This window comes from Carcharhinus amblyrhynchos, chromosome 8, assembly GCF_965287045.1.
Source record: "Carcharhinus amblyrhynchos chromosome 8, sCarAmb.v2.hapA, whole genome shotgun sequence".
NCBI classification, from domain to species: domain Eukaryota; kingdom Metazoa; phylum Chordata; class Chondrichthyes; order Carcharhiniformes; family Carcharhinidae; genus Carcharhinus; species Carcharhinus amblyrhynchos.
Genome location: NC_137331.1, coordinates 10829392 through 10856098, shown reverse-complemented (window position 1 = coordinate 10856098; position 26707 = coordinate 10829392). Strand labels below are relative to the sequence as shown.

At 39.6% G+C, this 26707-nt stretch overlaps 1 protein-coding gene across 32 annotated transcripts in view; it reads left to right on the top strand.

Annotated features, from left to right (window-relative positions):
• Nucleotides 1-26707, top strand: part of clasp2 (cytoplasmic linker associated protein 2) — a 358037-nt gene that overhangs the window by 213775 nt on the left and 117555 nt on the right. For 6 of the 32 annotated variants that reach the window (XM_080193650.1, XM_080193645.1, XM_080193646.1 and 3 more), the window contains 5 exons: nt 774-848; nt 2807-2919; nt 9226-9249; nt 14567-14811; nt 14894-14957. In XM_080193650.1, coding sequence (XP_080049776.1) covers nt 774-848; nt 2807-2919; nt 9226-9249; nt 14567-14811; nt 14894-14957 — 521 coding nt within the window. The remainder of the gene's footprint in view (nt 1-773; nt 849-2806; nt 2920-9225; nt 9250-14566; nt 14812-14893; nt 14958-26707) is intronic. The other 26 variants (XM_080193667.1, XM_080193649.1, XM_080193643.1 and 23 more) reach the window with 7 other exon arrangements.

Sequence of the window (26707 nt, the reverse complement as noted above, 5' to 3'; positions counted from 1 at the left end):
AACTTAGTGCAAATAAAAATCAGAGTCTTCAGTTGAGAACATAATAGATATTGATAAAGTTCATTAAGATGTCTAATCTTCTTAGTGGAATAAACATGCTGACCATAGTAGGGCATTAACTATTTGAATTAAATTGGCTTCTAATATTGCCAAAAAGATAAGCAAGCCTGGGGATCGGAGAATTTTGAAGTTCAGCAAGAAGTACTAAAAAATTGGTCAAGAAAAAGAGAAGAAAATCTGGCAGTAAACTAATTAGTATAGATTGTAAAAGCTTCATAGTTATGTAAAAAGAAAGATTAGCCAGTGTAAATCTGGGTTTTCAGTAGCGGAGCAGGAGAAATTAGAACAGGGAATAAAGAAATGACAGATATCTTGAACAATTGTAAGTCTTCATGGTAGAACAAGTTTAAAAATGTTTCAGAAGTAGTGGGGAACCACGGGCCTGGTGAAAATGCCGAATTTGAGCATTATTCGCATTAGTGAAGAAAGGTAATTATTCATGGGATTAAAAGCAACAAATCCCCTAGAGTTGACCACCTACATCCTATTGTTTTAAAATAGATTGTTACAGAAATAGTGGATCCATTGTTTTTGATGTTTCAGAATTCTCCAGATTCTGGAACAGTCCGTGTGGATTGGAAAGTAGCAAATAATGTGAACGTTTTTGTTCTTTTTGTTTAAGAGACAAATCTTTAATTTCAAAGTTGCGTTTTGTACATAACGGAAGGCTTGCCATGGTAATAGACAGGGTTTCTGTCATCCTATACTTACAGCCTCCAGACATCACTCCAGATCAACTGGTGCTCTCTACACCTCAGACACATATTCAACTACAGGTGAAAAATCGGGTAACAGCATGCCAATGTTGTTTGTGCAAATCTTTCAACTTGGCAATTTTTTGGTTGGCATGTTCCTAGATCTGTATCCATAATGAGCAATTTTATCATCCTTATTTTCTCATCAAACAGTTAATTATATTTTGAAGATTTTGTTTTGTTTACAGTAATTTAAATGGAAATAATGCTGCAGAGATTCTTGTACTCTTGTGTTGCAAAAATATCAAAAGTAACTTTACTTCCTGTATTTGCTTTCTATCTTGCCCTCATTCTTAGCTGCTTCAACTACCTCTCCCTGTTCTGTGCACTTTCTCTCACAAGTACCTCTCAATCCACCTGCTCCTGAGTTCCCCTATTGCCTTGTAATTCATTCTCTCCCTTGTTCAGGAGGACGTTTCTCTTGGCTTGAATTAGACTTCATATCTTAGAATAAGGAGTTAGCCTTCAAGATTGAGATGAGAATAAATTAATTCAATCAAAGGATTATGAATCTGAGGTGTTTACTGCTGCAGGGTACAATGGTTACTCAGTCACTGATTATGTTGAAGAAAGAGATTGATTCATTTTTGAATCGTATCATCTACCTATTTTTCCTGTTAGGTTTTCACTGTTTTTTCTTTCTCTTTTACCTTATTTTAGACAGTAGTCTCTTTACACAACTGTGCACTTGGAATCATAGCAATTACAGCACAGAAGGAGATCATTCTGGCTCACCATGCATAGCAATCAAAAGCATCACTCGTAATTCTAATCCCTCTGATCTTAATGTTGTGTATTCTCTTTCATTTTTATTCAATTTTTTTTAACAATACTGCAGTTTCTGCCTCAATTGCCATGTGTTGTAAAATGTGCCATAGTAATAACCGACTATATGAAAACATCTCTTCTAACTTTGGTCTTTATTCTTTTAATAATTTATTATGAGTCCATCAAATGGAAATAACCTTACATTATTTATTCTCTCAAAACCAAAGCCTTATATAAATTCAACATCGCTCACCTGTTCCAGTAAACATTGCCCTGTGTATCTAAAATTCATTATCCTGCATCTCCCAAGGAACGTCAACATTGTCAGATTTTGGCTGTGCTCAAACTTTTCCCAACGCCACGTGGCTCTGCATTTCTTGCCGGGTCTACTGAGCCGAACACCACCAAAAGTGATTGTCAGGGAACTTTGTCGAAGTATAGCAGAATCACTGGGGAAGACAGGACTTGCCCATTACAGAACATGCACTAGCTGCTGTAAGATAAGTTTTAAGGTTTACAGTAAATGTTAATTAATGGGTGAATGTTAGTGAATGGATGAATGAGTAAATGGGTGGGATGGGTGGATGAGATAAGCCAATAGATGGGAAGGGTGACGAGATGGCAGGTAGGTAGGCTTGTAGGAGGGTCAGGTGGTCGAAACATTAGTTGGGATGTCAGGACGCTAGCTGGGCGGTCAGGGGCTTGGTTGGGTACCGAGCTAGCTGACAGGTTGGGATAGTTGGGGCCAGGGTGGTTGTTGGAAGGTCGGAGATGTCAGTGTCTCTGACAATTCAGTGTCTGGGAGATTTATGCAATTGTCTTTTTAATGGCCTTTTCTATGTGCACTTCAACCTACCAAGGTTTATGTATCTGCTTTCTATTAACCTTTTTATTTGCATCAGTGAATTAATTATTTTGATGGTCAGTATCAAAACTGAACTCATTTTTCCAAATCTTCTTGCACCGATTTTTTTCCAAACAAAACTCTGCAGCATAAATGTCATTTAAAATAATACTGTCCTCTGTCAACTGATAGGAGAGGTAGAAACCTTTTTTATTCACATCACAAGACGTGGTGCACATGATATTTTATTCTGTTGGAATATTTTTTTCAGATCCTAACTGGTACCCCATTTGGCGTTTTCATTTCTTAAATATTCAGAAATGTGATATTTTATTGCTAAATATTTAAAGTTATTTCTGTTTCTTACTGATTAAAATAGCAGGGTCCGATCGCTATGGGTTTAATCAGTCCAGTAGATTGTCTGCATCAGTGAGTGCCATGCGAGTTCTCAATACAGGATCTGATGTAGAGGAAGCTGTTGCAGATGCTTTGGTAAGCACAGCTAAATTATCTGATCATTTATTTGTCATCACCATTTTCTTTCAAAGGTTTATTGTTCTGGTGGTCTCATCGGTTATGATCTCCATGGAGATCAACAAACCAGAAAGAATCAAATGTACTAAATAACCCCAGCGAGAGACTCAATAAACAAGATTTTACTTTTTACAGCAACAATCAAACCAAAATCAACATTAATTAAGCACGAATTAGCAGGCAACATGTGGTCAATGTAAAACATAATTTACAGATCATGTAACAGATACAAGAAAGATAGAGCCCACAAATTTACCAAGCAATCCACTCAGCACATATGACATCAATCTCAGTCACAAAGCCCTTCAAAGCTCTGAATTTCCTCAGATAAGAGGAAATTATCCTCTTCTTTGAGCAGTTAGCCACCAATCCTCATCTGATAGCAACTCCCAACCAATCTCAGTTTCCATGGATGTGGTTTTCATGCAAATGCACATTTCTATGAATCTACTCAACTTTGAGTTGAAGAGTCAATTACTTGGGGGTATAGATTTAAGATGCGAGGGGCAAAGCTTAAAGGAGTTGTATGTGGCAAGTTTTTTACAGAGGGTGGTGGTTGACGAACTTGTTTCCAGGGGAGGTGGTGGAAGCAGATATGACAGTGAGTTTTAAGGGGCATCAGGACGTATACATGAATAGGATGGAATAGAGGGGCATATCCCTGGAAGGGTAGGGGGTTTTAGTTCAGTCAGGCAGCATGGTCGGTACAGGCTTGGACGGCCGAAGGGCCTGTTCCTGTGCTGTAATTTTTTTTGTTCTTTGCTCAACATGGTCTTGATGGTATGCATCCACCAGAAACACCTTTGTATTTGAACGTTCAACACTAACAATCCTTTGCACTGTATATAACATGGGAGGCCGGCCAGCCAGCAGTGCATTGGTATAATCAGTTCTAGTGGGAGCAAAGGCGTGGACATAAGTTTCAGCATCAGGTAAGTTGAGGCAAGAGCAGAGTAGCGCAATGTTACAGGGATGGAAATTGTGGTGATGCGGGCATGTGCTTGGCAGCTCAACTCAGGGTTAAGTATGACTGAAGTTGTGAATAGCGTGGCCCATCCTGAGGCAATTGCAAATGCAGAGAGTCTATAACAGGGACTAGAGACAATGCCTTTATCTCAATATTTAATTGGAGGAAGTTTCTGCTTGTCCAGTGCTAGATATCAGATAAGCAGTGTGTAAGTTTAGAGACAAGAGGAGATGGCACTGAGGTTGATCAAAGCAAATTTTGCAGATGCTGGAAATCTAACATAAAAACAGAAAATGCTGGATAAACTCAGCAGGTCTTGCAACATCTGTGGAAAGGGACTAATTAGTTAATTTGGGGGGTGGTTTGTTGGGACAAGCCTGAATGCAGAAAACTAAAAGGGGAAGTCAAGATGGAGGGGATAATTCACAGCCTAAAGTTGAACTCAGTGTTGAGTCCAGAAGGTTATACCATGCATAATTGGAAGATAATGTGTTGTTCTCCCAGTTTGCTTTGTGTTTCATTGGGGCATTGCAGCAGGCCAAGGGCAGACATGTAGGCAAGAGAGCAAGATGCTGAATAGAAATGGCAAGTGACAGGAAGGTTGGAGTCATGCTTGTTGATGGAACCAAGGTGTTCTGCAAAGCAGTCACCTAGTTTTGAGTTTTGTTTCCCCAGTGTAGAAGAGACTGTATTGGGAACTGCAAATACAGTAGACCAAATTGGAGGGTGTGATCATCTAATGCTGCTTAACTTAGGAACGTTTGGGCCTTTGGACAGTGAGGAGGGAGGGCATAGAGGGACAGGTGTTACACCTGTGTTGGCATGGAGGAGTGCCATTGAAAGCAGATGTAGGGTTGGGGCAATGGAGAAGTGGACCAAGGTGTCACAGAGCAAGTGTCCCTGTGGAATGTTGACCTGGGTGGGAGGGGAATGTGTTTAAGGGGTGGCATCATCTGGAGTTGGCAGAAATGTTGGAGGCAGGTGGGGTGTAAAATGAGAAAAAGAGCCCTATCATGGCTTGAGAAAGGTATAAAGGCAGAAGTGCAGGAGATGAGCTGACATGGTTAAGTGCTCTGTCAACCGCAGTTGATAAAAGGCAGACGTGTACGAAGAGCTGTTTTCAAAGGTGGCATCATGGAGTAGGTGCAGCAGAGTCAGAGGAACTGGGAGACTGGGATGAGGCCCTTACAGGGTGCTGGGTGTGACTATCTGTAATCGAGATAGCTATGTGAGTCGGTGGGTTTGTAGTAAATATTGATGATCAGTCTATCACCAGCAATGGAGACAGCAACGTCAAGGAAGGGAAGTATCAGAGGTAGTGAGGGGTGAAAATTGGTAGGAAGCTCAATATGCGGGATTTTATGGGCTTGCTCGTCCCAAAGCAATAAAATCCCAGTCCAAGTGAGAGAATGAAAATAAATTATGTATATAGAATCCCTACTGTCCAGAAGGAGGCGGTTTGGCCCGTAGGCTCTGCACCAACTCTTCAACAGAGCATCTTACTTAGACCCACTCTGCTCGATTCCCGTAATACCCACATCTCGGGACACTATTAGCATAGCCAATCCACCTAACCTTACATGTTTTGGACTGTGGGAGGAAACTGGAGCACCTGGAGCAAACCCATCCAGACACTGAGAGATTCCACACAGTCACCCAAGGCCGGAATCGAACCTGAGTCTCTAGCGTTGTGAGGCAGTGATGCTAAATACTGTGCCACCATACCTCCCAATAAATGAAGTGTCATCACTGTCTCAGTGGACCTTAGGCTGTTTACCCCTTTGAGGGAGATGTGACAGTTGGTGATTTAACATCAGTCACCACACTTCAGGCAAGGACTAAGGACGAGAAAGCAGAGCGTTCATGAATAATGTTCGCTAGAATGAGAATTAGACCCCTGCTGTTGGCATCGTTCTGCATCATGAAAGACTGTCCAGCCAACTGAGCTAAACCAAAACAGTCATTGATGTAATGAGCAAAAGTGGGAAAGGGCCTGAGTCAGACTGGAACAAGCAGGTTTCACACATGGGACCCATAACTACACCGATTGGCAGGAAGTGAAACAAGTTAAAGGGAAAATTGTTGAGTGAGAGAAAACGTTCAGCAATTTGGAGGAGAGTAGTCGTGGATGGGGATTGTTTGGTGGATGGCAATTTGTTTGGGCGACTTCAGAGTCTAGAAATCTATTTCCTCCTCAAATATATTCTAGTCTTCAGTGGTAAAGAATTCCACAGGTTAACCAACCTCCCCCTCCCTCCCACGCCCCATGATGTTTCTCTTCATCTCAGTCCTAAATGGCCTACCCCTTATCTTGAGACATTGAATCCTTGTTCTGTCCAGCCCTATCAAAATTTTATGTTTGAATTAGATCCCCTGTCATTCTTACAAACTCCAGTGAACGCAGACCTGATCAACAATCCTGACATCCCAGGAATCAGTTTCGTGAACCTTTGCTGCACTCGGCCATATATTTCATGGTCATCATTAGACTTTGAATTCCTGATTTTGTTTTATTGAGGTCAAATTTCACTACCTATCATGACAGGTCCCATTGGATTGCCAGTCCAGTGACAATACTACTACACCACTGCCTCTCCTTGTTTTTCATCAGAGTGGTCATTGGGCCATTAATCTGAAAACTTAAGTATTTCTCTTTCCACTGTGGCTGTCTGACCTGCTGAGTATTTCCAATCAATTGATGCAAATTCTAAGCTAAAATTAGAGATAGGGTGAGGTAGTATTGAGCACCAATGAATTGTTGTCCAAATTCAACAATAGGTGTTGCAGGTGGGTCGAGTATAGAAGTTATTTGACGGTACGCTATCAGAGGATGTGCTGATAGAGGTAGTTCCATAGAAATGGATGTTAAAGAGCTGTATAGGATTAGTTTCTGAGCTGAAAGATGATGAAGTGATAAGCCGTTGTAAGACTGAGAAGCAGCAGAAAATACTCTTCTGTCCAGGTGACTAAATCTGGCCAGGAACAGATTGTACTAAAGCTGAAAAGTGTTACAGGTAGGAGACAGGTTAATGTAACAGCACTAGTTTCTCCTCTCACCACCCAGCTGGAAACAGAATGGTGATCTGATTTCTTTTCCTTGTTGTAAGCAGTGGCATATTTCCCAACCACTCGGTTTTTGCGTGATCCAGTTTTCTATTAATACTCGCAGTGAAAAGTTGAGAGGGTGACTTCAGAGGGTTCGTTTATTTGCATACACTCCAAATGCATGAGAAGGATTGCAATGTTGCCTTATTTGCATTCAAGAGGGATGGAGAAAAGAAGGTTTTGCAGGGTAGACACCACGGTGAACATTATTGTTTCATGTGGGTTCCAGAATCGAAGTCCAAAGTGGTATTCCCACATAGAGGTTGATGAGTTGAAAACTGATGCTGGATAATTCACTTTTCTGGTGATGGTGTTTTCCCACAATGAGATAGGCATGCAGAGATGAATCGTTCTTGTACGCAATAATACAAATTTTCCAGGAAAAGCAGAGTAGTTGGGGGCCGGGTGTCCAGCCTGGGCCAGAGTTCCTGGTCTAGGATGCTGCTAGTTAGATGGTAAAGTGGAGGCTTTTCAATACTGCAAGGCAATAGGATTGGTGTGCAAACCAGAGGTCCATGTCACATGACTCCCAACTCTGCACAGTGTCTTTGACAAAGGGTGTATATACCTCATCTGATTTCCCCAAGATTGTTGAATGTCTCAACAATTAAGAATTGAAAGAGAGATGTAGGGGGACCCTTTTTTCTTAACCCACACTGGCCAACAGCAGTGTGCTATATGAAAATACAGATGGCCTTTATACAGCTCTCTGAATTTGATCTGTGCAGCCCATATTGAATTTATTAGTGGTTCTTCAGGGAGAATGCGGTGTCAGTATCAGAGAAACTGGCAGGTAGATCCTTTTGTTCGGGTCTATTTTAGGTCTCCATCCTGTTTGAAATTTTTAGAGATAGCAATGAGCATATCTCCATATACTATAAGAAAAACATACAGTTTTAGTCCCTCACAAAAGGCAGTAGAATTTGGAAACCAGTTACAGTATCAGCGGGAAACTATCATTGTACAGTTAGAGCAGAGGTGGGAATGGTTGTTAAAATATACACAGCAGATCAGACTCCAGCTGACTCTTACAGTTTAGATCAATGCAGAAGCATAGTCTTGGCATCATTGAGAAGTCCACAAATTGAAAAACCAAATTTTGGGGAAATCCACAGCTCGTAAAGGACAGGCATAGAAAAGAGATGGAGGTTTGAAGTTATCAGGCAGAAGTGTTGTCAGAGACCTAAACACTGGAAATGGGGAGGTTGTGGGAAAAGGGATAGTGGAGGTGCATCATGAGTAGTCCCCTCAGGAGATAACTGCCCAGGAACTATCTTCGAACTCCCACTAACACCTTTGTCTCTGCCATTTCCATCAATTCAATTAGTAACAGCTCTGATTTCTTATTGCTGTTTTGTGGGATCTTAGGTGGGCGCTGCTTTGCACATAGCTTGAGTGCATAACAACAATCACTGCACTTGAAGGTAGGATCTGAAAGACTGTGGGGTACTTGTGCCAAAGTGGTACGATGTGAGATAATAGAACCTTATTTCTTGGATTATGATTTGTGGTGCCCACCAGAATCTTAAATGGAGCAAAAGTCCTCTCTAATTTTCTCCTTTTCTTGTCTTAATTGAAGGATGGACTTCTTGTTAAACTGCAGATCTGGTGATGGATTACCCTCCTGTAGTTCCTCAAGCAACCATTGACATTTGAATCTTGATATTTTTGAATTCATTTATAGGATTTAGGCAATGCTGCTGGCCCAGCAATTTATTGCCCATCATTAATTACCCTTCAGGGAATTTAAGAGTCAACCAAATTGTTGTTGGTCTGGAGTCACACGTAGGCCAGACCAGATAAGGACGGTGGATGTCCTTCCCTAAAGGACATTGGTGAACCAGATGGATTTTTATGACAATCAACAATGATTTAATGGCCATCATTAGACTTAATTCCAGATTTTCTATTGAATTTAAATTCAATAAGTTCGACAGGATATAAGATGTTGTATTTGTCCACTGGTGGAAAGACAATTAAACCTGTTGGACTTTAACCTGGTGTTACTGTGTTTACCCCAGTCCAACACCAGCATTTCCACATCATGGAAAGACAATTGCCATAGCAATCACTTATTTTTGTTATCTGCTTATGGTTTCTTTATCATGCTTCATAACAGTAACTGACATATTAGATACTAGCAAAATATGGTCTGACCATTTTCAATTCTTCTTTCCAAAAATTGCTATCAGCTCCTAGGAGACATACGGAGTAAGGTAGAGATATTCTTCTTTCCAAGACTATTTTTCCATGAAGGATTGTATGTTGTGCTGAAAGTACCAAGCTGTATTTCTCCAGAATTGAATTCAATAGCATTATGCAGTATCTTAATGAATATATATGTAACGTATTTGAGATCACATAATTAGTTCCTATATGGATTTCTGTAACATAGAGTCCTTCAGTGATTAAATGGTAAAGAAACAAAGTGCATGAGGTATTGTTAATGTGAATGTAGTGGACCACTACAGTCAACGTGAGCTGAAACAAGGCATGAACCGAATGTTCAATATTTTTTGTATTATACTATTGACTTGCCATTTCCAGCCAAGCAAGTGTTGGAGTCGATCCTGTACTCTACCAATGGACTATACTGTTTTAGTGTTTAAAAGAGACTTGTGTCTTTTAGCCTGTTAGGTTCTATTGTCCAAAGCAGATCTTAACACTTGGAGCATTTATTGCATTTATCGAATGTGTATCCAAGGACGTTTTGTTCTGCAATGCTGCAAGTTGACAGATCTTCTCAAATCGATGTGCCTGCAGAATGAAAATTCTGCAGAGTTGTATTGCGGAAGTAATTAACATTTTTTAACTAATAAATTGCAACCATTTGGGAATACTTCTATTTTCCATTCGGTGGAAGTGTCACATTTGCATCTGATTGGCTCATGTTGATGAAACAATAAAAAATTAGAATTTGCAACATAGGGAAGTTAACAATGTACCAGGAACATATTTACTGCTTTCTTCTGACTTGGAACCTGAGTTTTACGAGGAACAATTAATCTACCAAGATCTTCCAGGAACATCAGTTGCTATTGATCTCAGAATGTATGTATTTGTAGCTGTTAAACTTTGTAACCTTAAAGGGTCGCAGAATAATACAACAGGTGTTACGTAGATAAAATATAACTATTGTTGCAGAATTGAATAAATTTGTGAAACACGTCGTAGAATTTGATTCATTAGAAAAAAAAATCTCATTCTAATTTTTCAAAGTATGTCATACAAAAGTCAAAGGGCCCGATTTTACCATTGCGTCATGCCCATTTTTGGGCGCGAAAATTTAGTAAAGTTGGGTATGAGGTGATTAGCGTGGTTCGTGTCGGTGTAGATGCCCACTTTACCAAGGTCCAAAAATGGCCATGATCCAAACCGTGCTCAAAACCAGCGCGCTGTCAATTTAAATGAATTTGCATGCATTTAAATTGACTTAATGAGCTGGATGCCCAATCTTGCCTACATTTCCCCTTTACCATAGCGTTCGCCTGTCCAGATTTGGCGCGAAACAGACATGCTCAGCATTCTGTGGGGGAGGAGGGAGGCCAGATTGTTCTGTTGTGGGGGTGGTCTGCTGCTGCTCTACGGGCGATCGGTCTGGAATACTATTGACGGGGGGTGGAGGGTGGATAAGGGGGACAGTTATGTTGTGGGAAGTGAGGCAACGGCTGTGGGGGCCATTGTTCCTGCTTTTCACTCCCAAGCCATTTTATCCGCTTTTTGCAGCCCAGGTGCGATGTGACAGCGGCGTGTTTTTCAAATATTTTTCATTGCGCATGTGCCCAGCAGATTCAGATTCATGATTTTTTTTTCAGACAGGTGCCTTTGGGGGCGCCTGAGAGCAGTTTTTCAAGTCTGATCTGAATTGCGCCCTGATTCAGCACTTAGAATCAAAATGGTGAAATCAGGCCCGTAGTGTCAAATTTCAGGAATAATTTACTAATTAACTCATTGGAACTGCAGTTGATAAGTATGATAGGAAACAGGTAGGAGCAAGAGGAGACAATATGACCTCTGAAGCCTGTTTGCATTCAATAAAATCATAACTAGTCATTGACTTTATCTCCCCCCCCACCCCCCACCCCGCCCCACACAGTTCTCCATATCCTTTGATTCCCTGAGAAAAAACTATTTTTCTCAGCCTGAAATATAATAAATAATGATGCTTCCTTAACCTTCTGGATTGTAAAATTGCAAGATTCAGAGCCCTTTGGGTGAGGTAATTTCATTTCTCCTAAATGATTGGCTTTGTATTCTGAGGCTTCCCCCTCCCCCCAAAAAAAACACATGTTCTAGATCCCCCAGCCAAAGAAGACAGCATCTATCCTTTCAAGCTCCTTTTAGAATCTTGTATATTTGACTGACACTACCTTTCATTCTTCTAATCTCCACATAATTTAGATTTCATTTAAGCAGACTCTTTATCACGGGATAACTCTCTTGTCCGAGGGACCAATCCAGTGAACATTTGCTGTACCATCTCCATTGCAAGTGTATCCATTCTTAAATATGGAGACCAAAACTGCAAACTGTACTCCCAGATGTGGTTTCACCACAGCCTTGTACAATTTTAAAAAGCCTTTCTTAGATTTGTACACCACTCCCTTTGCAATAAAAGCCAACATGCATTTTGCTTTTCGAATTGCTGCTTCTGCTTTCATGCTTTTTTTTGTATTCCTCGTATGAGTATACTCAAGTCTCTCTGAACATCAGCATTTATAAATTTCACATCTTTTCGAAAAATATTTTGCTTTCCTTGCAACCTAGGTAAATAACCTCACACTTCTCCACTATCTCTGTCACTCTGTTGCCTATTCTCTATATTTATTTGCAGCCTCTCTATACCTTTCTAATTAATGTTTCCACCTGCTTTGTATCATCATCAAACTTAAGATATATTACTCTGTTTCTTTGGATTGTCTCCCATAGTTTATTTATTGTCATATCTTTATTGTATTTAATCCATTAACTGTATCCACTTCTCTCCTCGTACCACTGCAATTGGTTTCAAGTTTAAAATTCATGTTTGAACATAAGAACATAAGAAATAGGAGCAGTAGTAGGCCATCTAGTCCTTCGAGCCTGCCCTGCCATTCAATAAGATCATGGCTGATCTGAAGTGGATCAGTTCCACTTTCCTGCTTTCTCCCCATAACCCTTAATTCCCTGTCTATCAAAAACCTATCTACCCGTGACTTAAATATATTTAGCGAGGTAGCCTCCACCACTTCAACGGGCAGAGAATTCTAGAGATTCACCACCCTTTGAGTGAAGAAGTTCCTCCTCAACTCCGATGTAAACTGCCGTGCCCCCCCCCCCCCCCCCCCACTTGAGGCTGTGCACCCTAGTCCTGCCAGTCTTTCTAAGCGGGAAGAATCTCTCTATCTCTACCTCTACCCTATCCATCCCCTTCATTGTCTTATACGTCTCCATAGGATCCCCCCTCATCCTTCTAAACTCCAACGAGTACAGACCCAATCTATTTACTCTCTCTTCATATTCCAACCCCCTCATCTCCGGTATCAGCCTAGTGAACCACCTCTGCACTCCCTCCAAGGCCAATATATCCTTCTGCAAGTGCAGCGACCAAAACGGCACACGGTACTCCAGCTGCGGCCTCACCAGTACCCTGTACAGTTGCAGCAAGACCTCCCTGCTTTTATATTCTATCCCCCTTGCTATAAAGGCCAACATTCCATTCGCCTTGTTGATCACCTGCAGACTGGGTTTTTGCGACTCGTGCACAAGGACCCCCAGGTCCCTCTGCATCGTAGCATGCTGCAGCTTTTCGCCTTTTAAATAATAATCCCTCCTACTATTATTTCTGTCAAAGTAGATAACCTCACACTTGCTAACATTATACTCCATCTGCCAGGTCCTCGCCCACTCGCTTAGCCTATCCAGATCCCTCTGCAGACTTTCCACACCCTCCATGCAATTTGCTTTTCCACTCATCTTCGTGTCATCAGCAAATTTCGTCACCCTACACTCAGCACCATTCTCCAGATCATCTCTATAAATGGTAAATAGCTGAGGCCCCAGCACCGATCCCTGCGGCACTGCACTAGTCACCAACCGCCAATCAGAATAGCACCCATTGATACCAACTCTCTGCTTCCTATTAGACATGATGTGGGTATCGGTTGGACTAAAACCTGGTGTTGTCAGACTTTTTACTCCTATTAGACAACCAATCCTCTATCCACGCTAACACCTTACCCCCAACTCCGTGCACCCTAAACTTCTGTAGCAACCTTTTATGAGGCACCTTATCAAACACCTTTTGGAAATCTAAAAACACCACATCCACCGGTTCCCCTCTGTCTACCGCACTAGTCACATCCTCCTAGAAATCCAATAAGTTCGTCAAACATGACTTCCCCTTAACGAATCCGTGCTGCATCTGCTCTGTCAAACCATTCTTTTCTAGGTGCCTTGCTATTTCTTCTTTGATGATGGATTCTAGCATTTTTCCAACTGCAGACATTAAACTAACCTATAATTCCCTGCCTTTTGTCTGCTACCTTTTTTAAACAGTTTGAGAATGGAGTATATCATTTTCAAGCTTACTATGGAATTCAATTGTATTATGATCAAATTTTCCCAATGGATCTTTTCCCATGAGATTGCTAAGTAACACTGCCTAATTGTACAATCTTAAATCTAAAATAATTTTAGTCCTTGTCAGTTCCACAATATATTGCTTCAGGAAAATGCCAGGAAAGCATCCCGCAGATGTTTTCCAGACCACATTTGCCTACTTGATTGTTTCAGTCTATATGATGTTTAAAATCACCCCCAACCACATGATTTGTTACAAGCTCCGTCTATATTTGTTTAATGTTGTTTCCAAAAGGGAATACACAGTACACCCATCAGTGTTTTCTGGCCCTTGTTTTTCCTGATCTCCACCTATACTGATTGTATTTCATGATCATCTAAGCCAAGATTCTTTCTCACAACTGTCCTTATGTTATACTTTACTGTCAGGACTATTCTTCTATTCTGCCTTTTTTTAAAAATATTGGGCAGGATTATCTGGTCTCCTTGCTACATGTTTCTCATGGCGTTCGCAATCAGCAGGACCAGAAGATTTCACTGAAGTGAACAGCCGGAGAATATGTATTTCCCAATCTTGGTCATTTGTAACCAGGTTCTCGTAATAGCGATTAGATCGAAACCATTTATCTCTATTTGTGCCACTAGTCAGTCCATGTTGTTGCAAATGCTTCGAAAATTCAGATTAAGAGACTCTAATTTATTTTTTCTCAAAAATAGTGTGCTGAAAGCCATCATTTCAGTGTTGTAACTTTTGATATTAGACCAATTTTACAGGCATCTGTTTTATTGAATACTCAAGTGAAAGAATCGTTACAAAACGAAAGCAAGTATAGATGAGGAACTAAATGACTATTGCTTTTAAAGTCATATTGCAAAAAAGAGGAAAATTAATTTTCAATCATTTATTTCTTGAGAAACTGATTTTAAAAAAATGAACAGTGAAGGTGTATAATATATCCTGTTGCATTACAGAAAAAGCCAGCAAGGAGAAGGTATGAATCGTATGGCATATATTCCGATGATGATGCTAACAGTGATGCATCCAGTGTCTGCTCTGAGCGTTCCTACAGTTCTCGAAATGGCAGCATCCCTACATATATGCGACAGACTGAAGATGTAGCTGAGGTCCTCAACCGCTGTGCAAGCACCAATTTTTCAGAAAGGAAAGAGGGTCTACTGGGCTTACAGAGCTTACTGAAAAACCAACGGACATTGAGGTAGAGAGATTAGTAAGTTTATGTTATATTTTCAAACTCTGTAATATTATTAGCTAATCCATAATTATTCTCTCTTCAACAGTCGTGTTGAATTGAAAAGGTTGTGTGAAATCTTCACGAGAATGTTTGCGGATCCACATAGCAAGGTATGTTGGGGTATTTTTGCTCAAAATATATTAAGTTAGCTCATCAATATCAATGGAATACTTTGGATTTTCAAACTGTTAATAGTTTTTGACAATTTCATTATTTGTAGAGAGAGTTGCGACTTTTACAAATGTGATTTATGGATATCAGCTGTCAATTATCATTTAATGTGCTTGAAGCAATTTTTATAGCACTATTTACCCTCCACTGAGAATGTATCATCTCCAAATGTGTTGAGTATTTTGGCTGTTTAAATATCATCATTCCACCTTCCATTCCACCACATTCCACAATTTCCAGCCAAAATCCCACATGACTGTCAGTGTCTACAATTAAGTTTTCTTAACATTAGCAATTTTTCATCACATATAAAAAGTACTTGTAGAATCACAGGATTAAGCACTGAATATTGCAAAATGTAATCAGTTTATTTCTCTATGTAGCTTTAGAAAGGTCACTGTAAGGATGATGAGGTTTAAATGTTGCTGAAGTCCACAATTTTAATTTTCATCAACAAAGGTGACTTGCACGTACCAACTAATGTCAGTTTTCATAACGTCTCATAATGTGGCATGCAAAATTAATCAAAACACAAAACTAGAAAGTATTGATGTTATTTAGGATTCTACAGTTTTTCTGACATGCTGTTGTCAAAATGTTATGGTTTTCCTAGTTTAATTGATTTTCCTAGCTTAAATTGACTACAGATCCGAAGCTATAATTTCGTTTCACTAAATAAGTGATATTCTTTTTACTATAATGTGGATTTTAAGGAAGGGAAATTAATTAAACTTTTCAATCTTATTGAACTCAAGGTATTGTGTGCAGAATACCAGTATAACTGTCATAGCTGAAAATAAAAGCAATGGATCTAGATTTTTAATAAGCAACTACTTTACATTGGAATGATAGTCTATTATGAGCTGATTAAAGTTATAAAAGTCATATTATATTCTGATTTGGTACCATCATTTCATATCATTGCTGCATTCCAGTACCCTCTATATGTTGCAGGATCAAACTGAATTGACAAGGAAAATGGCAGAATGTGTTGGTCCTTTAAAAGATCTGAACCACTGACATTGGGAATTTACATACTTCATCTTTTCATTCTGCATTTTGTATCTGTGTTGCTATGTTGCTTCTTGGTTGTTAACCTTGGATCTGTGATAGTAATCTGAGTCAGAAGATTCTGGGTTCAAGTCTTACTCCAGAGAATTCACGTAACCCAGGCCAATACCGTGCAGTGTTGAGGGAATGTTGTTGACGGTGTCATGATGCAATAAATTGATATTCCATCCATCTGTCTTCTTAGGCTGATGTAGATGATCACATGAACAATTTGAAAAAGAGCAGGGGATTTTGCCTAATATTTATGTCTTAAGTGAGCCATTGTCTCATTGCTGTTTCTGGAACATTGTTATGTGGAATTTGGCTGTTGTGCTTGCTACTTTACAACAGTGTCTATACTTCAAAAATAAGTTAATTGGCTTTCAAGTACTTTGGGACATTCCGAAGTCATGGCAAACTCAACACAGTTTATTTTGTTCCTGATGGTAGATAGACACTAGCTGCTTCTTTCTACAGTTGAAGAAAGTAATTCTTCTTTATCAGTCTAAGTTGATATTCAAATGTTTTATTCTGTATGCACCTAAATCTTGCTGCCATTCATGCCAGCATGATCTTTTGGTCCTGCCTACAGCATATCGCTGCTGCAGTTTTCCCAGCAGCAAGTGGTGTTTTTAATAGAAAACTTGTTGACAATGGCAGGGCCATGAGATTGCACTGCCAGCAAGTGTTGCACTGCTGCAAAACATGCCGCAGAGGGGGAGAAAAATCCCACCCAGTCAAAATCTGGTTTAAGACATTCAGGTTTCAATACCCATACTATGTATTTTTCCTGGCTTCCACCTTTGTGAAATTCATATCTTGACTGTCTGTCATATAATTCTAAATATGGCCTAGCAATACTTGTGTTGGTCAAATAATCTTCCCTCATTGAGGTGGTCTTGACTCCAGCATTGGGCAACCATTCTTCAGGAGAACATGTACTGTAAAAGTGAGTTGCGAGTGACCGGTTGATCGGTGTGCTTGTATAATTGACTCAAAATACTGGCTGGATAAAGTAATTTGGATTTCTATCTGAAAAACACTATAAGCTTATTATGAAGTGCTTGTCTAAACCTTTCAGCACCAACTGCGCCATCCCTTAGAAATCTGAGGCACTAACCACTATGGATGAGGAAGGACAGGTTTTGCTGCTGATGAATTTTAGCCCATCCTTTCAGAAAACATAGCAACTGGTCTTGCCTTATTAAAAGCTTTCATCCTTTGCACCACAGAAATGTTTTTCAGCAGTTGAGGTTGTATATTTCTCATCTGTATTAATATTTGCATTCTCAGTAGAGTGAAATCTGACAGCTCCTTCAATAGTGGCCAATGCAGGAGATCCTTTTTCAGCCATTTTCACTGATGGTCAGATTGTAAACATTTAAAGATACTTCACATTTTTGCACCAACTTGTTTTCCGAGGTCAGTGACAATCCTGTTTACAACCCTTCTACTCAAAGGGAGGATATTACCTTTATCTGAAGTTTGCTTAGTGGTACAATTTATTTGGACGTTGTCTTCATTCCAGTGCCCAAGTGGAATGTGTGAAATTTAGCTTTCAAGGAATTTGCTTATCTATCCTTGAGTATCAATCAGAGGAAACCAACTGCATCCCTTTTGGAGCTGAAGTATACTTGATTTGAATCTGAATGAAACAAGGACAGTCTTCACTGATGTTAATATTGCAAATGTTTCATGTTTGGAAGATTGAACATTTTATTTGGAATGGGAACGAACTGTGACAGTAATCTGGTAGATTATTGGTGAATGGTTATTTGGAACAGTAAAAAAGGACCAGCTTTATATAGTCTAGTTTCTATCTCATAACATTTGTTTTGATCTCCGTGTGCTGTGCTGTGCTGCAGCTGTCTATCACATGATTGTCAATATGCAAGTACAGAATGAACCCTGTTCTTTCTCCCTTCCCTACAAATTCCAAACAATTGCACCCATGAGAAAAATAATTACTTAACATTGCTTTAAATATGCATAGTCTGGTATGTCAGCTGAGCAGAATTCTTAATAGAATTTCAAGGTCCTAATTCATTTTTGATAGCTAAGCAGGTGACAGTTAACTCTTGATATTTGGTGTGGGATTTTCACTATCTTTTGTTGTTGGACCTTGATTACCAATATTTGGTATTCACACAATTGTTATTTATTGACAGAGTTAGTTGCAGTCTTGACAGAAACTGAAGGCTATCACAAGGATTGGACCCAAAAACTAACCTAATTCTTGCAAAGTCGAACACCTAGTCTAAAATCTAAGCACAAATGGTATCAGAAACTCCTCGAAATTGCCTTTTTCAGCATTCTTGAGGTGCTTAATCCAAGTGTAAGTGGTGGTTCTTCTCGAGCTACTCAATGCTGATACCACAACTGCAGACCCATTAAATGCTGAGGTGAGATTTGGAAGCTCATTCCTTTTACAGGCCACATATGGAAGGGTATCAGTGCAGATTTTTGGGTTATAGTCAAAAGCATCCAACTCTTAGATCTTGAATTTTAATTATCTATCATCAGAGGGTATATCCACTGAGACCTTTAAGGCAACTGTCCACTTGGAAACTGAAATCAGCAAATAACAGAGCAAGAAGGAAACAGTCACCCAGAAATAATAGATTCTATTTTCTGCTTATGCACAACTGTTAAATTCAAGCGGTCCAGCTTTTCAAATCGTCCAACCAATCTGCTTGAGATATTGGCTTGATCGCTGCTTAGTCACCTACAACATAGAAATATTGAGGGTTTGTCAATAGAGAAACAGCTACCAATAAGTTTCTTCCTTTGCAATCTTATTGTTGTCGATACAATGTTCAAATTGCTTACCTTTTTTGAGTTACTAATACAAGTTAGCCTTTTGTCATTTGTGTGACACAATTCACTTCTTCAAAATTCTCATTGTTCAAGCAGTGCTTTATTTGACTGTGTCTCCTACCTACTGTCATCTCTCAGTCTCTGGATTAAGTAATGCTCTTTATCTTAATTCTTCCTTATTCTTTGCCTTGCTTTATTCCTTCTACTTGACAGTCTAGTCGTTAAATTAAATATCGCCAGTCACTTATGTAGGCTTAAGTCACTTATGTAACCACTCCTTCAAACTTGCTTTCACATAAGGTTCCAGAATCATAATCTCCAAAAATGCCTTTTCATTTTCAATTTACTAAATAAACCTTTTCTTTCCAATTTCTGCCCTAAAACACATTATTCAAAAGCATTCACATCAGCACTCTTCAGATCTACACTTCTAACCCACAATCTGCGTTATCATTGGATCCAGTGACTACGGCAGTTTGCTTCTATCTTTACTCTATACATTCTCATCAGTTCCTAAGAGGTCTCCTGTATCTATAGCAACTTCTTATTCAACGGTGCACAGCATACAACTTGACTGTCATCCCTTGTATCTAACCTGACACCTTTCTAAGTGGATGAATGGTGAGACTTTTTCATGTCATCATTAGTTAGCTATCATCACTATTATCTGGATCAGTAGCTATTTCGTAATAAATTTCCAACTTTACTGCATTATTTTCTTCCTGAACTATTTTTCCACTCATCAAAAAATTCTCTGTTAGAAAATTAAGTTAGAAGTGTTATAGTCAGAAAAATAAACAATGCAGTTGCAAAGCCAATTTTTAATATGACATGGTAATGGCCTTCTTGGGTCCATACTAGGAGCAGTATTAACACATTTATTTAAAGGTTGTTTTGCTCAAGTAGAAGAAATGTTGAGCTGATCAGGTAGAGGAGAAAAAAAAATTTCTTGAAAGTTTTCTATGCATCTAAAATTGTCCAACTGCTGTTCAGTGCTTAATATTAATAGGATGATGTAGGATGTACAGCACAGAAACTGACCATTCAGTCCAAATAGCTTATGACAATGTTTATGCTCATACATAGGAGTGGACCTGTTCTGCCATTCAGTAATGGCTGATCTAATAGTAATCTCAACCCCACTTTCCTGCCTACTCTCAATGAGCTTTCACTCCATTGTTAACTAGGAAGCTATTTTGCTCTGCCTTTTGAGGAAGAGAGTTCCAGAAAAACGGAATGCACTGAGAGAAAAAAATTCTCATCTCCACGTTAAATGAGCGACCACTTAATTTAATGCAGTGACTTCCAGTTCTAGATTCTCCAGCAAGAAGAAACATACACTCCACATCCACCCTGTCAATACCCCTCAAAATCTCAAATCGCCTTCTGCTCTTTTAAGTTCCAGTGGATACCAAACTAACCCCTCTAACCTTTCCTCATGAGACAGTCCGCTCGTTTCTGATATTAGTCTGGCAAAGCTTCTATGAACTGCTGCACATTTACATCTTAGAAAAGTTGGCCAGTACTGTACACAGTGCTCCAAATGTGGTCTCATTGATGCCCTGTATAACTGAAGTATAAGCTCCCTACTTTTTCGATCCATTCCCTTCACAATAAACAATAACATTTTGTTTGCTTTCCTAATCATTTAATACACCTGCATATGAGCCTTTTGTGATCCAGGCTCTATGACAACCAGATCCCTCTGCTCTTCAAGAGCTCTGCAGTCTCTCATCACTTAGATAACTTTTTTTTACACTTCCTACCAAAATCCAGAAATTATTACTTTTGATGTTCTGTTTCTTTGGTGCCATACAGAACCACCTTCCTCATCTTGCCTATGTCATTTGTACCTACATATGACTGTGACCACTGGGTGGTCCCCCTTCCACTGCAAGTTCCTTTCTAGCCCAAGACCAATGTTCCAAAGCCTGGCATTGGGCAGACAACAATGTCCATCCCCTTCATGCTATTGTACCCTATGACCACTACATTATTATGTACTTTCCACACTTGAATAGCTTCCTGCACCAAGGTTCCATGGTCAGTCAACTCATCCATCCTGCAGCCCCCACTCTCATCCTTACAAGCAGAGAGGAACAGAAATCTGTTGGACAATTGTAAAACTTGACACTCCAGCACTCCTGCCTTTTGGGTCTTCTTACCTGCTGCACTCGGCAGTCACGCTCTTCTGTCACTGATCACTGACCAAATCAGACGACCCTATCAGATGTAACTGCCTCCAGGTACAAAGCATCCAAGTATCTATCCCTCTTCCTGATGCGTCACAAGTCTTCAACTCAGCCCCCAGCAAAATTACTCTGAGCTGAATTTCCTCAAGCCACAATTGCTTACTGCAGATGTGTTTGCCCTAGGTCACAATGTCATCCAGAAGCTTTTACATGCTACCTTGTCATGTCACCTGCCCAGCCATCCTAATGTATTTTAAACAATCACTAAATAATATGTTTATCTGTGGTGCTTTTTATATATGTTTTTAACTAAACCATCAAGTTATGTACTGTTTTAAACCTTGGGGATGGAATGGAACTTACCCACTTAATTCTCACCAAACAGCTAACTCCTTTTCCTGTAGTGGAATAAGAACCAGTCCTAAAGGATGAGGAGATGGAAAAAAAGTGAAGGTAATTGAACACCGGCTTCCCCACTTCACCAAACTCCCCCACTTATTAGACTCTAAATTTGCACTCAGCTTTTTACTGCACTCCATTTCTCCACTTGAACCTCTTTTCATCTTTCCTCATTGAAAGCTACGAAACCTATTCCTTTCTCCCCCATTTGCTTGACGAGATTCCTTTGAAATACATCTACACTATTTGCTTCAACCTCTCCCTGTGGTGGAGTTCCACGTTCTCACCACTCCTTGGGTAAAGAAGTTTCCTCTGAATGCACAGTTGGAATTCTTGGTAACTATCTTGATTGCCTCTAGTGATGCTCATCACTACGTGTCAAAATAATCTCTCTTTCCAGTCACATCTGATGAGGACAACATCAGAAGCAGTGAAGAATAAGTGTAATTAATACCCTATTAGTGGCACTATGGAACAAGTGGTTTTCTGGAGGACAGACAAAACAAAAGACTAGGCAAGTGCAAGTGGTCAGAAATTCACTTCTTACATAATCTTCTGACTAGGGCTAGGTCCAAAATGTCATATTGCCCCCTTGAGGTTGTTGATCTCTTATCAATTACCATGTTAAGTTTTTTAATGACATGTCAATTATCTTAAAGTTTAGAGAAATGAGTGATAGGTATTAGTTGTCTTTGAGCACATATAAATAGGGGATAGTTGGGATACTGGGTTGTATGGGAGACGAGCTTTGAAATTGAACAAGTTAGTAAACGCTCTCAGTAAAGAAAAGTTCTGTCCTCGTTTCAGCTTCGCCAGCTGGCTTGAATTCTATTAGGAGTCAAGTGTTAGGGAATAATGGAGTAGGTTATTGGAAAGGGAGGGTAAACAGCCAGAGATTGTGGTCTCTAAGAATCAATGACACAGAAAATAATCATCTGAAGATCCTTTGGAGGCAGTATACAAAACTGGCATCAAGGTTGAAGAAGACCTGAAGGGACATAATCCAAGAATTGTTACCTGTGGCATGTATTGGACACAGTCATTTAAATGCATTAATGCTTTCCTTAAGATGTGGTACAAGAGTGATCAATTTAGACTCTAAGCACAATTGGGCAAAATGAAGCTCTTCAGAAGGCACAGATTTCATCTGAACTGAAGGGGTATCTGTGTATGTTGGAGGATAAGTGTACAGAGCGCAAAGCAGAATGAATGTAGCTTATAAATAATTTAAAGAGGGACTAAAGCTATTAATGTAAACCCGAGTTATGGTTATATGGATGCAACAAGTATCTAAGTATAAAACTCAGTTTTTGTTTTTATGGGGCTATTCTAGTTGGTCAATTTAAGGATGACATGTGCATGATAGTAGCATGTGATTTAGTAACACCAGTACAATGAAGAGGGTTGTTTTGATGAAGAACAGAAACTGGAAGGGAGGGAAGCCCAACATCAAAGTTATCCTTCCTGCTTGCATGAGGAATGGGATGACATGATTTGGGACCCTAACCTTTCCTGACATGTATAAACAACCTTCTCAATAAGTTCTAAAAGAAGTGTGACTATTTGCAGACAACTGTGGTTGACACATCAGGAAAAACTCAACCATTTAAGTTGACTGCAACATGATTTTCTGGAATTGCAAAATGGTAGGACCAATGGGAGGTGTCATTCAGTGCTTTTAAAAATTGCCATATCATGTGAATTACCGACGAATAACCTTAAGTTATGTCATCCAATTCTCCAACGGGGAGATACATAGCCATATCCAGGGCTCATCTTAAAAACAGTCTTGAATGGGGATACCATATTGAGCAGATCACATTCAAAGCAAATGGGGTTCTTTGATTTCTGCAAAGGAATATTTAGTATTGCAACAAAAATATCAGAGTTATAGTTTACCAAATATCCAATCCTGGAGTATGAAAATTGTGGGGGGAGTCCTTATATGGGAAGAGACAGAAATAAGATTGAAGCAATCCAAAACATGCTATACGGCTCTGCATAGGAAATACATCACTGTCACATTCTTGATCAAAGATGTGAAATGGGAATCATCAAAGTAAAGGAGGGGAAAAGGCTAACTATGCTCTATAAAATATGGAATGAACTGGTGGGAATGGACCGAAGTATCTGGTGCCCTCCAGCAATGATGAAACACATGGTAACCATTCCTAGAAATTACAAGGGCCATTTGTTTCCAAGACAGCATTTACACAACCTTCCTGAGGACAATCTAGCAATAGAACAAGCTGCCAAAGAAAATAGTTATAACCCCATTGCTTGAAATCTTGAAGACGCACCTTTAGATTGTTTCCGTTTAAAAGTTTTAATTGTCATCACCATTATTTTGGCAGGTCATGCCTGATTTAGCTACCAGTACCCATATAAATGTTGGTGAAATATGGATACTAGTCTGTGATGCCAGCGCAGCTGAAGCAGAAACAGAAGAATTGAACAATATAATAGAACTGGTTTAGTATGGCAAATTACGGGCAACTATTTGATGCAACTAATTATCCAAAAGCTATTACTTGTGCTAAAGATCAAGAGCAGCATTGATTCGATGGACGAAAAAGACAATAACAGTCTACAACCTCCAGATTTTCTGTATTTAAATGCCAGTGCTCACAACTTACACTCCAGGAAGAAGTGCATGCTACGAAACCTGAATCCTAGACAACAATTTTATCATAGACCAAGATGGTAGTTTGAAAGCTGTTTCTTCTATGATTAATATTGAAATTATAACAAGCAAATTGGAAGAAAATGGAGGGCCATAGCTTCCAACTAGTCTTCCAGTCCAACCCGCTGGAATTACAAGAGTTTAAAGTGCATTTACCTGCTCTGGAAAACTTTGTCAAAAATTTGCTGGCTGGAAGTGCTTGGGACTTGCAGCAAAAGAATTCTCAAAAGCCCCAAGGTTGGAATGGTAGGGCAATCGGGTCAATGGGAAGGTGGGATGTTTAAGCTCTGATTAGGCGTGAGACGATTGGGGGAGGGAACTTGGAAATTGCTAGCAGTGTGGGGGTTGGGGGGAGAGGGGCTTGTGGAGGAGAGTCATCTGGGAGTTGTCCCTTGTAGCTAGAGGGTCGAGCATGGGTTGGGAATACTCTGGGGTGATTAATCATGAGGTGAAGTGCCCAGAGTATGGGAGGTGTTCCATGTGAGGCTCAGCTTGGGTGTTTAAAATAGTAATGCTTAAGTTAGAAGTGGTTTTATTTCTTTGAACTATTTCAGGGTAACTATTAGTCTTAAAGTGGTCGAACCATCTGAAATTAGTGATTTAAATCGCTTTGTCAGATGATTACCAGCGCAGTGAAATTATCCAGGGGAAGGCTGTTCTGGCCAATTGCCATGTAAATCTTTACCTGGGAACTGAAAGAGAAATTTCCCAGATCTGGGCCAGAGTCTTTATTCCTTGAATAATATTGATACTATCAGATGTAAATCTGCCTTTTCAATTCGGGAGAATATAATTTCAAATTATGCTTCATGTTCTATGACTACAAACAACCATAAGGCCTGACTCTTTAAAAAAATTATATTTATAATCCGAGGCCTCTTTTTACACATAGGCAGCTTTATGTAGTTTTCCAGAGAGTAGTTTTAAGACTGTTAAAGTCTTTGGTGAATGAGTAATTAGAAATCCTGTATTTAAAGAAGCACTGCTGCAATAACAGTGCTAAGTTGATGATAAATGTTTTGAGAGTCTCAACTTGTGAAGAATCAAATTGATGAGCTGTTTAGCAAGCCAAACTAGATGTTGTAAGAGTTACTGAAGCCTGTCTTGAAATCAGATAATGATTAGAAAGCATCTTGTAGGATTGTATGTTTTAATGAAGGCCATGAACATAACATGCAAGATGGGATGACATTGTGTTACAGAGGAGTTGGATGCAGGTACTAAGTCAATTGGATGGAATTGAAGTTTAGGAAAAAGAAAAAATTGTCAATATATTGCAGCACACCAGTAATTAAAGGCTAATGCATGTTTTGTTAGAGACAATAAGGTAATTTTCAGGAGTAGTCCTGGAGGGGTTTTAATCTTCACATTGATTGGAGCGCACAAGGGGCAATTTATTAACATTTTGAGGAACTTGTTTTTGAAACATTGTTATGGAATTCCCAAGGGATACTACAATGATGAATGTAATTTAAACAAAGGCAGAAGATGCAATAAGCAAAGAAAAAGTAAAGAAACATTGGAAATCTAATGACCATAATATTCTAGCATATGTTTTGAAAATTATTTCATGGTATGTGGGCAGCTCTGGCAAAACAAGCATTTTTTGTCCATCTCTAATTACCCTTGAAATGAGTAGTTTGCAAGATCATTTCAGAGGGCAGTTCAGTCAACCACATGCAGACCAGACAGGGTAACGGCAACAGACTTCCTGCCCTTTTTAAAATTATAATTTCATAGTCACAATCACTGAGTCCAGCTTTATATTCCAAATATATTAATTGAATTTAATCCTGGGGCAGTTTTAGTCTTGCTCTTAATTGCCATTGAGAACTTGAAGCCATGATCCCTGGCCCTCTGGGTTGTTTAGTGAAATTAACACTAAGTTGCCTTTCTGAAGAATATAAGGAAAAAAAAGCTATGTTGAATTTGTTTGTTTGGCTTCAGCTAGAGTATTGAATCATAGAAGCCTTACAGTGCTGAAGGAGGCCATTTGGCTGATTAAGCCTGCACCAACTCTCCAACAGAGCATCCCACCGAGGCCGTAGCCCTAACTTGCACATCTTGAGACAGTAAGGGGCAATTTAGCAATGCTAATCCGCCAAACTGCACATCTTTGGATTGTGTTGGGGTGGTGGTGTGGTGTGGTGGTGGTGGAGGTGCTAAGTACTATGCCACCATGCATTCAGTTCCGGATGCTGCACTTTTGGAAAGATATATAGGCTTTGGAGAATATGCCCAAAAGATACAGATAAATGGTTCCAGAGAATAAGGAGCTTCAGCTATGAAGATAAATAGGAGAAGTTGGGACTATTTCCCTTGGAGAAGAGAAAGCCAAGTGGAAATTTGCTAGAGGCATTCAAAAACATGGGTCAGGACAGAGTAGATGAGGAGAAATTGTTCCCACTTGTAAATGGATCAAGAGCAATAAGACATACAGTGAAGTAATTGGCAAAAGAAGCAAAAGTGACACGAGGAAAATAATTTTCTGAGAGCAATGGTTAAGGTCTGAAATGCATTGCTTGAGAGTGTGACGAAGATTGGTTCA